Source organism: Phasianus colchicus, chromosome 1, assembly GCF_987193195.1.
Source record: "Phasianus colchicus chromosome 1, bPhaCol1.hap1.1, whole genome shotgun sequence".
Classification (NCBI taxonomy): domain Eukaryota; kingdom Metazoa; phylum Chordata; class Aves; order Galliformes; family Phasianidae; genus Phasianus; species Phasianus colchicus.
In genome coordinates this window covers 2316851-2330231 of record NC_143436.1, presented here as the reverse complement: position 1 = coordinate 2330231, position 13381 = coordinate 2316851, and the positions used below count along the sequence as shown (strand labels likewise).

At 40.2% G+C, this 13381-nt stretch overlaps 1 protein-coding gene across 10 annotated transcripts in view; it reads left to right on the top strand.

Moving 5' to 3' along the window:
- The window catches only part of LRGUK (leucine rich repeats and guanylate kinase domain containing), a 51903-nt gene extending 38735 nt beyond the window's left edge, over positions 1 to 13168 (top strand). For 2 of the 10 annotated variants that reach the window (XM_031605111.2, XM_031605112.2), the window contains exons 18-20: positions 5296 to 5430; positions 11296 to 11465; positions 12424 to 13168. In XM_031605111.2, coding sequence (XP_031460971.2) covers positions 5296 to 5430; positions 11296 to 11465; positions 12424 to 12560 — 442 coding nt within the window. In that variant the 3' untranslated portion in view covers positions 12561 to 13168. The other 8 variants (XM_090133877.1, XM_090133859.1, XM_090133884.1 and 5 more) reach the window with 6 other exon arrangements.
- Positions 13169 to 13381: the final 213 nt, after the last annotated feature.

Genomic DNA, 13381 nt, shown 5'->3' with positions numbered 1-13381 from the left:
GCCTACTCCAGCTCTACTCCTTGGATGTCTCCAGAGAAAGGGCATCCACCACCACTCTGGACAACCTGTTCCAGTGCCTCACCACCCTCACTGTAAAAGACTTTTTCCTTATATCTAGCCTAAATCTCCCCTCTTAAAGCTTGAAACCATTTCCCTTTGTTCTGTCACAACAGACCCTGCTAAAGACTCTATCCCCTTCTTTCTCATAGCTTCCATTTAGATACTGAAAGGCTGCTTCTGGCAGTGCACAGTCTCCAAGATGTTTTTAGTGCTTCTGGTGATTAGTGCTGGACCTTGCTCAGCACAAGGTTCTTTGCAGTGCATTTCTATGCATACTTCTGTTTAAAGCAGAATTTCTGGAAGCTGACTCCATTTTCTGGGTCTTTTAATGAAGAGGGATACTTTACTGTCTCTTCTGCCTTTTCTTCTCATAGTCACAAGCCTGCAAAATAGTGTTAAGTCTGTAAATCTTAGTGTACTTACTTTCTTAGGTTGGTCTTTTGTGGGATCTCTGCCTTTCCCTGGTAAATACCATTGCAAATCTTCCTATTTTGGATTCTTTTTTGCTTGTTTCTCCTACCTGTTGTGAAAAGGCTCATCACATTGTTGACATTTAAAAGTAGCACATGAGCCTCTATATCAGCATCTATCAAAATGAACAGAACAGTGTTTCAGTTCTGTACAAATGCAGTCACTAATTATACATACAAACTTTCCAGTAATGAAGACTGAAGATTGATTCTTTAAAAAGGAAAGAAACAAATCACTGGGTTAAACTATCTTTAGAAAAAAAACAATGGCAGAAGCTTACACCAGAGATGCATAATTATGAAACGTTTTCTAAATCTTAAAGAAAAGTTTTTTTAAGTAGCTGAAGGAAGACTTTTCTTTCCACTCATTCATTTAAAATATGTTGTACTGAGAAGAAAAATGGAAATCAGTGTTCCCTTATGCTGGATGTTTTGGTTTTGACTTAGTGTGGCAGTGTGAACTGTTCTCTTGTGTCTGTTGCTCTTTGCAGCCTTTATTCCATAATAGCCATTCCAAGGAAGCTGGTTGAGGAGTTAAATGTGAAGCTGTTTCAGCAGAGCTGTCAGGCAGGTGAGAGAAAATCCTGTCACTCCCAATCAGTATTTGCAATTACCAGGCCTCAAGGGATAGGTGCACTCAGCAGAATTGGAGGCAAGAGTAGACAACGCACCATTCCATGCAAGAAGTCAAGAAATGCCATTAATATGAATGTTATAAAATGATTTAAATTCTGAGAGAGAATCTGATTCCTGGAACATAACAATTAGGTAGTGGAGTCCTTTGATCATTTTCATGGCCCTCCTCTGGCCCCAGTCCAGAAGGTCTGCATTCCTCTTGTACTGAGAGACCCAGACCTGGATGCAGTACTCCAGATGGGGCCTCACAAGGACAGAGTAGAAGGAGCCAATCACCTCCTCACCCTGCTGCCTCCCCTCTTTTGATGCAGTTGGCCTTCCAGGCTTCTAGAGCACACTGCTGGCTCATGTCCAGCTTTTTTGTCCATTAGAACTCCCAGTCCTTCTCATCAGGGCTGCTTGCAATGAATTCTTTTTCCAATCTGTAGACATATCCGGGATTGCCTCAACCCAACGCTGTGTGTATGGCCTAGTTAGAGCTCATTATGTTCTCATGGGGCCCACTTTTCAAGCCTCTTCAGGCCACTCTGGATTCCATCCCTTCCTTCTGTTGTGTCAGCTGCACCACTCAACATGGTGTCATCAGAAACTTGCTGAGGGTACACTCAATTCCATCACTGATGTCATTGATAAGGGTCTTGAAGAGCGCTGTTCCCAAGATGGACCCCTGGAGGACATCACTCATCACTGACTCCACCTGAACATCAAACCATTGACCAAATCCCTCTGGCTGCAACCATTCAACCAATTGTTTATTCTCCTGATAGTCCACCCTTCAAATCCATGTCCTTTCACCTTTCTCTGCAAGCCTGCGCTTAGTAAATTCAGTAATGTTACTTAAGTTCTCTCTAATTTGTTAATTAACTCTCAAAATTGACCAAAGAATGTCAAACGTCCTTAGAAGTGTAGGCAAATAAAAGTCAAAAGCATGTCTGAGGCACACCATTTTACTGTTTCAGCATAGGATACTAAAAATGGGCACCAATCCTTTAATGCAGTCAAATTGTGATGGGCATTCAGGTTAGACATCTCATTTCATTATTATGTCATGATCCACCTTGTCTTTAATACTCATCAGGTTTTTCTCTCTAATGGAAAAATACTTATTTTAAGCTATTTCATTTGGAGGTTTTTCTTTCTCTTTTTACTCGGCTATGTAAATAGGACAGAAGTCATGCTGTTTGAAATCTGGTTTTGAAAAACTCTTGCTATTTTTGCTTGAAATCTCATCAGCGTTGTCCTAAATAATTTTATTTTTTTTTTTTAGAATATGAGACACCTTTTCTTTATTTCCATTGTCAGCAGCAGTGCATAATATCTGTCTGCCTAATCTGCTGTTTGTGTAAAAATGATTTCTTTCACTGGTAACATCTCTGACCTTACAGAGGCTTTTAGCAGATGAGTCTTAATCACAGAATCACAGAATGGCCTGGGTTGGAAGGGACCTCAAGGATCATGAATCTCCAAACCCCCTGCCTCAGACAGGGCCACCAGCCTCCACATTTAATACTAGATCAGGCTACCCAGAACCCCATCCAACCTGACCTTGAACACCTCCAGGAACGGAGCATCCACAACCTCTCTGGGCAGCCTAGATGTAGGAAACTTGCTGCCATAGGTTTTGCAAAGCCAAAAAGGGTGGTGAGTTTTGGTGGATTTTGTTATTTTTGTTTTGTTTTTGTTCAGTCTCCTAATCCATTTCACTCACTTGCAGAAGAATTAATTATGCTGGTGTGATGCTGACAGCAGACTGGGAAAGTGAGTGAGTAGCTGTGGACCCAGAGTGGTGGAGGACAGAAGCATCTCAGCTTGCTTCTGAGCAGTGCTGCTGCAGAGAATGAAAACCTTACTTCAGCTAGGAGTGAATCTAAATCCTGTGAGATATATCAAACTGGTGCCAAGAGCGATAGATGCAAAAAAAGTTCTTAAGGTACTAAATGTTTTGAATTTCTCATATATCAGTAAATATTAAAAGATTCTTTAATGCTTAATCTCTCCATTGCACATTTTAATCCAGACTGATATATATTGCTCAATTTTCCGAAGCATGCATTAAAAAATTTTAAAAGTGGTATCACACAAGCATCCATCCTGCTTTATTTATTGCAACCCCACAGGGTTATCTACATAAATTTGGATTCTTAAATCTAAATTACTGAAAACCTAGCTTCTTTTTTTCTGCCTGTGGCTGTGTGTAATTAAAGTCATTCTGATGTCTCATTGCCTGATACAATGTAAGGGCAATGTTTCGTGGCTTGATCTGAATAATTTCACTGTCTCTGTGTCTGAGGGTAATAAATAAGGAGTTGGGTTGAAGTCTTTTTCAGATCAGACCTTTGTCTAATGATTAACTTGTTGATTTTCTTGGAATGTTGCTGAAAGAACTGAAGTAAGCAAGAGCAGACATCTCCGAGAGGAAAATTTATAACCTGTGAACTCACGTTTCTGAGTTGGAGGAGATTCATACACTTCACAGTCTCAACAGAGCTCCCTGCCAGAACTGGAAGAGCAAAAGTGCATGGTCCACCTGTGGTTGGCACTCTCTTTAGGCTGGATTTGCTTGCTATGAGCATAAGATTTGCATGCACGTAGCATACATGTCTTGCAGACCCTGTTGTCTGGCTAGCTTCTTCAATATAATTTCACTTTTCAGTTTTGCTTTTATACCCATGCTAGTGACAAAACTAGGGCAGAACTATATGGGTATGAACTACATGGGAGCTATTTAAATTATCTCACTCATTTTCCTTTTTTCATTTGATCTGAAGCATACTAGTGCAATTAGAGCTACACTAAGTCTTTAAATACCTCCAACAACAGAACAAAACTCAAGACCAAATGTGAAGAAGACATTTGGCACCCAGGTAGGTAGTGGAAAAACATCCATTTCACCTTTAAAAATGCATGTGTTCCTTAACTGTCTTATAGATTAGTTTAAATTTATTTTTCAGCTGAGATGTAGCTTCTCAGAGTTGATCATAGGTTGTGAATACCAAGCATTACTCCAGGTAGTAGAGACCTTATTATTGTGGGGACCCAGTCCTTAGAGGCATGGCCTTGAATTTTAATTTTAAGAAGCCTTCAGACTTCTGCATTAATTTTCTACCCTCCATTGACCAGAGTTCTTTGTTACAAGAATTTCTTAATTTCTTTTTAATTTTTATTTCCATTATGCTGATGTACACATATTGATTTCTGAGAGCACTCAGTAGCTCTGGGGACTTAGAGGAATCAAATTTTTTCCATAAATTTGGTTCTGATTTTTATCTGAGCCAATAATGAACAAGCACCATTGCTAACCAGCAATGGATGGACAATGAAACAAAAGCTTGAAGCATGGGAAGATTTAAATAAATTTAAAATTTGGAATTGTGAAGATATGAGTCATCATCCCTGGAGGTATTCAAGAAGCATGGAGATGGTGCACTGAGGGACGTGGTTAGGGGGCATGGTGGGGATTGGCTGATGGTCAGACTAGATGATCTTAGTGGTCTTTTCCACTGGTTCTCTGAAACCTCATTCCTCCCATGGAACAAGCATTCAGCAGTTGCTACTGCAGTTAAAAATGCTCTTAACAAGCTTCCTAGGGAAAGCAGAAAATGAGCATGTGCAGAAGTTAAATGGGCTCTTAGCCCTTAGAAATAAATTGATTCCTTCTGAGGGTTGTTAACCTGTGTCAGTGGGATGGCTCTAGTAGAGTATATGTATGGAATCTCCTAAGAAGTGTAATTTTAAATTCAGCATTTCATTGAGAATGTCTTATTTCTGGCAATCTTCAGTGCTGCTTGTGCTTGGTCTTAGTTCTACAGTGTCCCTGACTAGGTATCCCTCTGCAATGCAGGGCAGCTGGGCTAAATGATCTTTAAAGGTCCCTTCCAACTCAAACAATTCTATGGTTCAAGTCTATAAACGAAGTGATGTCAATACTGCAATCACCATGAATGTGACTGTTCCTCTCCCTTGGCTTTAAGCAGAACCTGGACTACTATCTCAACTGCTTATTCCTGCTTCTCTTCTACTGCCCTTTATCCAGACACATCTTATGAGCTAGCTAAGCACTAGCTATTCTGTCACAGTATATAAAAGCCTATAACAAGCCCTCTATTTTCTTTTTGTGTTTTTTTTCCAGGGACCTTGGAATCACTCCTGTACCAGGCAGCTCCCAGCAACAATTGCTGGAGCCAACAACACGGAGTTCTCTGGTCTCAGATGGAAAGAGTGTCACCCAAGCCCACAGCTTCCCCCTGATTAACACAGAAAGCAGGTGAGTTCCATTTCTGAGACTGCCACTGAGTAGAGTGAAGGTTAATGCTGCAGTACATAAGATGTAAAACTACTGTCCAAGCTAATGCAGTTGTCTCATCTGTTACAACAGCCTTACTAAATGTACAGTATACAAGTCTTGTCATTCACAGGAATGGTTTCATTTAGACACCATAATTCATAAAAAGAGAGAGAATTTCCAGACCTTTCAATTAACAGGATATTTGAAGGGGAAACGATACTGAATGAAACTTGGCCCAGGTATAGAGAAGAAGAACTTCAGTGACAACTATTTTTTTTAGACAAATTGTCAGATATTGCTATCAGAATTATTTCTTATCCTTTTTAGAGGATTATCATAGTTAACACTGAACACCATTTGGGAGGTGTGCTCTGTGTAATAGCACAGTCTTCAAATTCTTATCTCATTGATGATGACAGGAGACCCTGCAAGGTCCTCTGTAGTACCTTTGCCTTTCCTTACTCAGTCATTGTTGCTATGTGGCATATCTCATCCAATGAGTGATCAGCATCCTCATTTATATGTTCCACAGCTAAACAGGCTCCAAGGTATGAAAAGGAAACAACTCCTATCTCGTGTAAAGCTTGTAGAGAGAGAGCAGGAAAAAAGATTTGAAAAGGCTACATCTACATTGTCTTTCAGGCATCCTGCTATGAAGGAAGCTATATTTTGCTGACTGGTTCTGCAAGTCTGCATTGCCATCCTGCCAAGACAGCTGTGACTCGTTCTCATTGTCCTGTTCCATAAGAATGTCTGAGCTCTGGCTGCCAACTATCAGAGCGAGTGACACTGCAGCTTTTCTATGCAGAATTCTGAATAAGCCTTTTTTCCCCTCTCCTGACCATCTGTTGTAATCTCATGCCCAGATGGGATACACAGAAGCAGCCGGATGCCACACAGTGCAGTGCAACATGCCAGAACCCCCATGGAAATGGGTGTGTACTTGTGGCCATGCCCTGGGCCACTTTAAAATGAGCTCTCCTCACTCTTATGAACCTACACAAAGCTCATCTAAAAGCTGTAACTGTGAGCTGATGTCTATGCTGTATGGCTGTTGGAAAGCTGGAATTAGATCATGGGTTGAATCCCATAGCTGATACCTTATTCTCACTCCATACAAACCAAGCTACCTTTCCTGATGTATTAAAACACCACCCATACCATGTATGTTCCAACTATTTAAGTGAACAAATCACTGCATTAAATAACAAAACCAAAACACACATTAGACAGCTTTTCACATATGTCAGAGCAATGGGAAATGCTAATATCTCTGTAAGATTTCAACCCATTCACTTTGTTCTTGATCTACTGAAGCAGAATTCTTAGATAAACTTACTGTTGAAAAAAAAAAAAGATCTGTGTTCCTTTTATATCCTAGGGAGGTTGCCAGTTCCCTCTATGTGATGTACTACCTGCCACTGTAATTACAAGTAGTTAATTAGCATGCTGTAAAGAGGTTGAAACCATAGGCCTCTGCAGATTCATTTGTCCTGAGTATTTGTGCTACAGTGGAGTGTGCTGAAGGGGAACATAGTGAGCATATGAGAGAAACTGAGTGCATAATAGGTTGCAAAGGGGTTATGCATCATCTGTCCTTACCAGTAAGTGGCAAGACCTGTAACTCAAATGAGTGTGAAGCTATGATGAGTTGTAAAGGTCTCACCCTTCGCATATGGGAATAAATATGTCTTTCCACTCCACCACATTTTGGTGTTTTGACTTTAACAGTGTTTTCATTTAGCACTGTTAATAATGGAGTGGAAAAACAACTGTGAGGAGGGAAAATGCAAACTGCTAATCTGATTCATTTTCTGTGCATGCATCAAGGCCTGCTGCAAAACTGTACAGAGTCATGTTGTCAAATTCTTTTGCAAGGGAAATAAGGAAAGTTTGGAATAAATTTTCTAATAGGAATGGTTGATGGAAATGCTTCTGTGTAGATGCATTTGAAATACTGACAGAAATAATCCCCCCCTTCTGAAGTACTGCAGTAAAACCTGTAGTGATTTTACTTGTCTGAATATTGAGGTGGTTTAATCTTTTCTTTTGCTTTTTCCCAATGTTATGCTTTTCACATTTGGAATGGAAGAAAGAGTAAAATTAAAAAAAACAGCAAGGGGTAAGATCATGAATGTTTTGACTTCCAGGCACAGGCAATAAAGCAAATATTGTTTGCCAGGATCAGGATCTGCAGATTAGTCTGACATCTTGTTGGACAACTGTGTCCAGGTCCCAATTTTGTTGCTTTATTTCTCAATGCTGAGATCTTTCTTAGTAGGATTATATGATGTCCCTTATGATGCTCCATAAACACAAACCCTAGGGTGCTGGGACTGCAAATAGGACCACAGAGTCATTAAGGTTGGGAAAGACCTCTAAGATCATCAAGTCCAACCATCAACCCGTCATGCCAACTAACCATGTCCCTCAGTGCCACATCTCATGTTTCTTGAACACCTCCAGGGACAGTGAGTTCTCCACCTCCCTGGGCAGCCTTCCAATGCCTCAACACTCTTTCTGAGAATAATTTTTTCCTAATTTCCAACTGAACCTCCCCTGGCACTGCTTAAGGCCATTACTTCTCATTCTAGAGGGGTATTCACCTGTACCAATAGAGGTGCTTGTGAGGCTACTGTATAAGCCAGCAATTAAATGATCTGGTTACAGCATAGCAAGGTGAGGAGAAGAGATGAGGAGTGAAATACAGAGTGGAGTTAGTGAGCTGGTGAGTGGAAACTTCTTAACCTGTTACCATACCTTAATCTGTAAGTTTGAGAGAAGAGACAGAACCTCACCTATAACTGAACTATGTATTTAGTAAGGAGCTATCTCAAAACACAATCAAAAGAAGAATATCTGTCAATTGAAATATTGTGCCAACATATGCAATGATGTATGTTGGGGTTTGGCAGTCCAGTGCAAGCATAATCTAAACAGAATGTGTAGCAGTCCAGGGTTTTAGTCTTCTACTCATTACTAATATAATCTGTGTTTAGTGCACACAGACTCCATTTATCTCATTATTCCATGGGGTATTCGGGTCCTTTTTTAAAAATTCATTTCCTTTCCATTTAAATAATGGGAAAATATAGCTAGAGGTAAAAGCTTAAAGTTAGGGCACATTCCTACTGCACATGTGGTAGTTTTCTGTGCTGGGGAAGGTCTAGACACAGATTATTAGCATATTTTAAGCTGTAATTTCTCCACTTATTTTTTGATAGCTTTCTTATTCTGAGTAGCATTCCAAGAAACCTTAATCATTTCTCATGATATTTGTACTAGAGAAGCCTTTTGCTAAACTCTATGCAACTAAACAAGGAAATGAGCATTACAGTAAAGCCTCGTGCCAGGGTTTCACTGCTTGGCTAAGACTGAAATAATAGTGAGGCATTTAGTGAAGCACCCAGTCTTCCCCTGTATTAGTTTTGTTACAGCTGCTGTCAGAGCTAACATAATATAACTCCTTAGTCAGAATTATTGAGTATCCTAAGACAAATGTGCTCGTCTGCTGCCACAAGTAAACATGTGTTACACTTGCAAGAAGACTGCAGCTGTCATTATAATTTACACTACTTCCCTGCGTGGAAGAAGATGCTACATCAAAAACACTATTTCCTCACAGAGAAATCATAATTACAACCAATACAGGACAATCATATTGGTAATTTGGTTTTTCTTTTGTGAGTTGCTTGCTTACAAGCTACATACAGAGATTTCTGCTGTAGTGCTGCATTGGTAGGGTTCTTATCATTAACCTATCTGTATTATTTTGAGGGGAACATGGGTTGACTGCCTTACTGCTACACCCAGAACTCATCTCCTGCCAAGTGGTAGAAAAATTACTTCCCAGGATTTATCTTGTCTTATGCTCTTTTAGAAAGGAACAGCTAGGGAGAAGAGCAGTGACAATGTTTCTTCAACACTAAGTATGCTGGATTTTGATGTTGTTGAATTGTCCAAGCTGTTTTTATAGTGAAGCTGGATTCACTGCTTATAATTTCTTTTCCTTCCCACAGTTACGTCTGATGAATATTATGGGCAGCTAAAATGGGATTACAGCTAGGGTTGAGCACAGGGCCATAGCATTCAGTGTTTGGTGAGCATCCTTGGATTCAATTAGGCCTCAATAGACGACACAAACACTCAGTTCATTACAGAATGTAATATTCCTTTACCTTGAAGGCAGTAGAAAAACAACATAGACTTCTACACTACCTCTAGTTAGAAGATAATTACCTGTTTCTTATGGGAGTAACACACTTTTTAATCTCATTATTCTTGATCCCTTCTTCTTACTGCATAGTTTTATTAAAATACCACAGAAATTCTCTCTCTATTCCTTGGAATGCTGTAATCACAGTATTCTCACAGGGTATAATGCATCTTGCAAGAATTAGAGGGTGAAATTCTTTTGGCCTGTACTATCAGTAAGGTCAGGGTGGATAATCTTAGAGCTTCCTCACAGATTCATTAAACCTATGCATCAGTTTGACCTTGCAGATCAGAACAGTGCTTAGAAAAGCAGTATGGAAAACATATGAAGACAGACATTATCAAATGTCTTAGGCATTCCTCCAGAAATATGCTATGGTTTTACATTAAAGAGAAGTTATTGATCTCTCTATATCAATCAGGGCCTTTCACTTTTCTTCAAGTAAATTGATATTATATAGATATGAACCTAGATATGAAATGGAAAGCCTATATCAGAATAAGCTCCAGTCTGGTCATTATCTTTGTCACATTTACTCATTTAGTCTGAGGGTCTCAGACCCCTCAGACTTTGTTTTGGGTTAGTTTTTCTATAAGATGCCTAATAGGTCAGAGGTGCCTTGGGTGTAGCTCATTGGTAAATGGCTGCTTGTGATCCAGGTTGTCACTGGAGTACTACAGAACTGCTTCTTTTCCAGGCAATATTTTACTTACCAAAAGAAGCCATTGTCTGCAGATTTAGTAATCATAGACTCATAGAATGATTGGGTTGGAAAGGATCCTGGCTGCCCCTCACCAGATCAAGCTGCCCAGGGCTCCATCCAACCTGGCCTAGAGCTTCCCTAGTGAACCTGCTCCAGTTCCTCACCACCCTCTAAGCATTTCCTTCTAACATCTGACTTAAATATCACCTCTTTTAGTTTAAAACCATAACCCCTATCCTATCACTGTCAGACTCCAAATAAGGAGCCTTGAGTTCTTTGGATGTCAGGGGGAAATACTTTACAGAGAGAGTGGTGAGGTTCTGAAACAGGCTGCCCAGAGGGGTTGTGGATGCCCCATCCCTGGAGGTGTTCAAGGCCAGGTTGGATGGGGCCCTGGGCAGCCTGGTCTAGTATTAAATGTGGAAGTTGGTGGCCCTACCTGTGTCAGGGAGGGTTGGAGCTTCATGATCCTTGAGGTCCCTTCCAACCCTGGCCATTCTGTGATTCTGTGAGTTCTGATCTCAGATCTGGTATTCAAAAGCCACCTGGCCATGGTCTTGGACAACCTGCTCTAGTTGGCCATGCTTGAGCAGGGGAATTGGACTAGATAGATCCAGAGGTCCTTTCCACTTTAAACTCTGTGATTCTCTGAAGTTGATTCACTGTGTGACATGAACCTCTTTGTAACACCTCTTTGTGTGATTAATTAGTTAAATTGATAAATGAAAATGGGGAGAGAGAGTAGTTGTATTTGCAAGCGCTGGAAGTTTTAAGAGAACTATAATGAGTGAAAAATCTTTATGTAACTGATGGCATTTATTTCTGACTTCGGGTTGAGTTGTGTGATTGTGACATCACTAATAGTACCAGACTTGGTGTATATGCTTTTTTAATCACTATTTTAAAACATAAATCATTTTCTTAGCTGCAGAGGATTTGGTCCTGCTAGCAGACTATTTCTAAACTCAACTGGTGCACCTGCTGCTGAAGCTTTGCCCTTTCGGAGCCCTCTTCCCCCTGCTCATCTTCCTGAAGCTGTCGAAGCTCAGCATCAAGGTCCAAGGGGAGCTGAAAATGGAGCGGAGAGATTGAAAGGTTTGAAACTTATTCCAAAGTAACAGTCTTGCTCATGCTTACTATAATGATCATAGAATCATAGAATTTGTTTCAGGTGGAAGGGACCTTTAAAGGTCATTTAGTCTAACTATCCTTCAGATAGTACAGGTATCAGGAGTCCTCAGTACAGCAGTGACATGGATCTGTTGGGATGTGTCCAGAGGAGGGCCACAAAAATTATCCTAGGGATGGATCACATCCCCTATGAGGACAGGCTAAGGGCACTGGGGCTGTTCATCCTGGAGAAGGGAATGCTCCAGGGAGACCTGAAAGCAGCCTTTCAGTATCTAAAAGGGGCCTCTGAGAAAGAAGAGGACAGACTTCTTAGTAAAGTCTGTTCTGACAGAACAAAGGGAAATGGTTTCAAGCTAAAAGAAGGGAGATTTAGATTGGACATAAGGAAGAAGTTTTCTACAGTAAGGGTGGTGAGGCACTAGAACAAGTTGCCCAGAGAGGTGGTAGATGCCCCATCTCTGGAGATAACCAAGGTCAGGCTGGAGCAGGCTCTGAGCACCTGATGCAGCTGTAGATGTTCCTGTTCATTGCAGAGCAGTTGGACTAGGTGGCCTTTAAAGGTCTCTTCCATCTCAAACAATTTTATGATTCTATATTAGCTTTATTTGGGTGATAGGGCAGCCTTTGTGCCTCTGTGATCATGACACAAAAAGCAATGTTCTGATGTGACAGCATCACCATGGTGCAGAGACAACATACTTAATGCAGCAGTGAACTTAAAGAGAAATTCAAAATAATGGCTGCTTTGGCATAAAGTTACTCCTCTGTTTACATGACTTAGAATTGCTCTGAATATAGCAGACTTTCTCCCCTACTATACACAGGATTTTCAGCTGTAGGTGCACTTTGTGGTAAATTCTGACTTTTCATTAAAATCAATGCCTCTTAAGTTTCTTCACTTATTTATTTATAATTTCTGCAGAGACTGAACTTCATAGTGACAATCTTCAGAGAAAATACAGCAAAGCCAAGATCGGTTCTTCCCATGTGCCTCAGCTCACCAACTCCAAACCTGTTCTGCCTCCAATCCCATCTGGGCGAAAGGGCACCAACCCTTGATGGCCACTGCTACAATCACACTGAAGCTTTCTGTCTAACAGCAGTACTGAATTTGATAGAATTTCTCTTTGACAAAGCAAAGTCCATCAAAGATTATTTCTAAATCCATTTCTGATTAACTCTCCGAAAAAGTTATTTATTTATAACTTTATTAAAAAGTAATTTCTGTGTTTCCCAACACTAGAAATGATTTCCCCAGGCATTCTCAGCTGGGAAATGTAGAATTTTTCCTCACTACCACATGTCCATATCTTCTGTTAATTTATTTATTTCCTCCCCCTCTCATTTTATGGATTTAATTGAGGTTTGGAAGTATAAGAGCTTCTGGTAATATTGCCTGTGCTGTAGGAGTAGTGAATTATTTTCAAGAGCGATTTTGTGAAACGTTCAGGGTTGTTGGTAGTGAAAACTGGTTGCAAGTTGTTGGGTTTTTTTTAATAAAATGTTTTTTTTTTAAGAGAGGAGACATAATTATTTCATTTGCACATGTATTTATACAAACAACCTCAGAAAAATTGTTACAATTTTTGAGAACTGGTTGAAGCGTTAAATGAAGATTTGTTTTTCTATATGTGGAACAGAGCTCTGGCAAATAAATAAAACTCTTGAGTCACTGATTAATTTCCATTGCCATCCATTCATAGAACAGATATTATGGCCCTTTACCTGAGCAGCCTACCCAGAAGAAGACTGTTTGCTATTTACATTACAGAGGTCCTCAGTACTCTTTGTGTGCATAGAAGAAGGTACAACTCACTGCCACAGTGCAGACTCGTGTCTATGGAACAGCTTTGCAGTATCTCACTAGGCCTGTTCAGAAT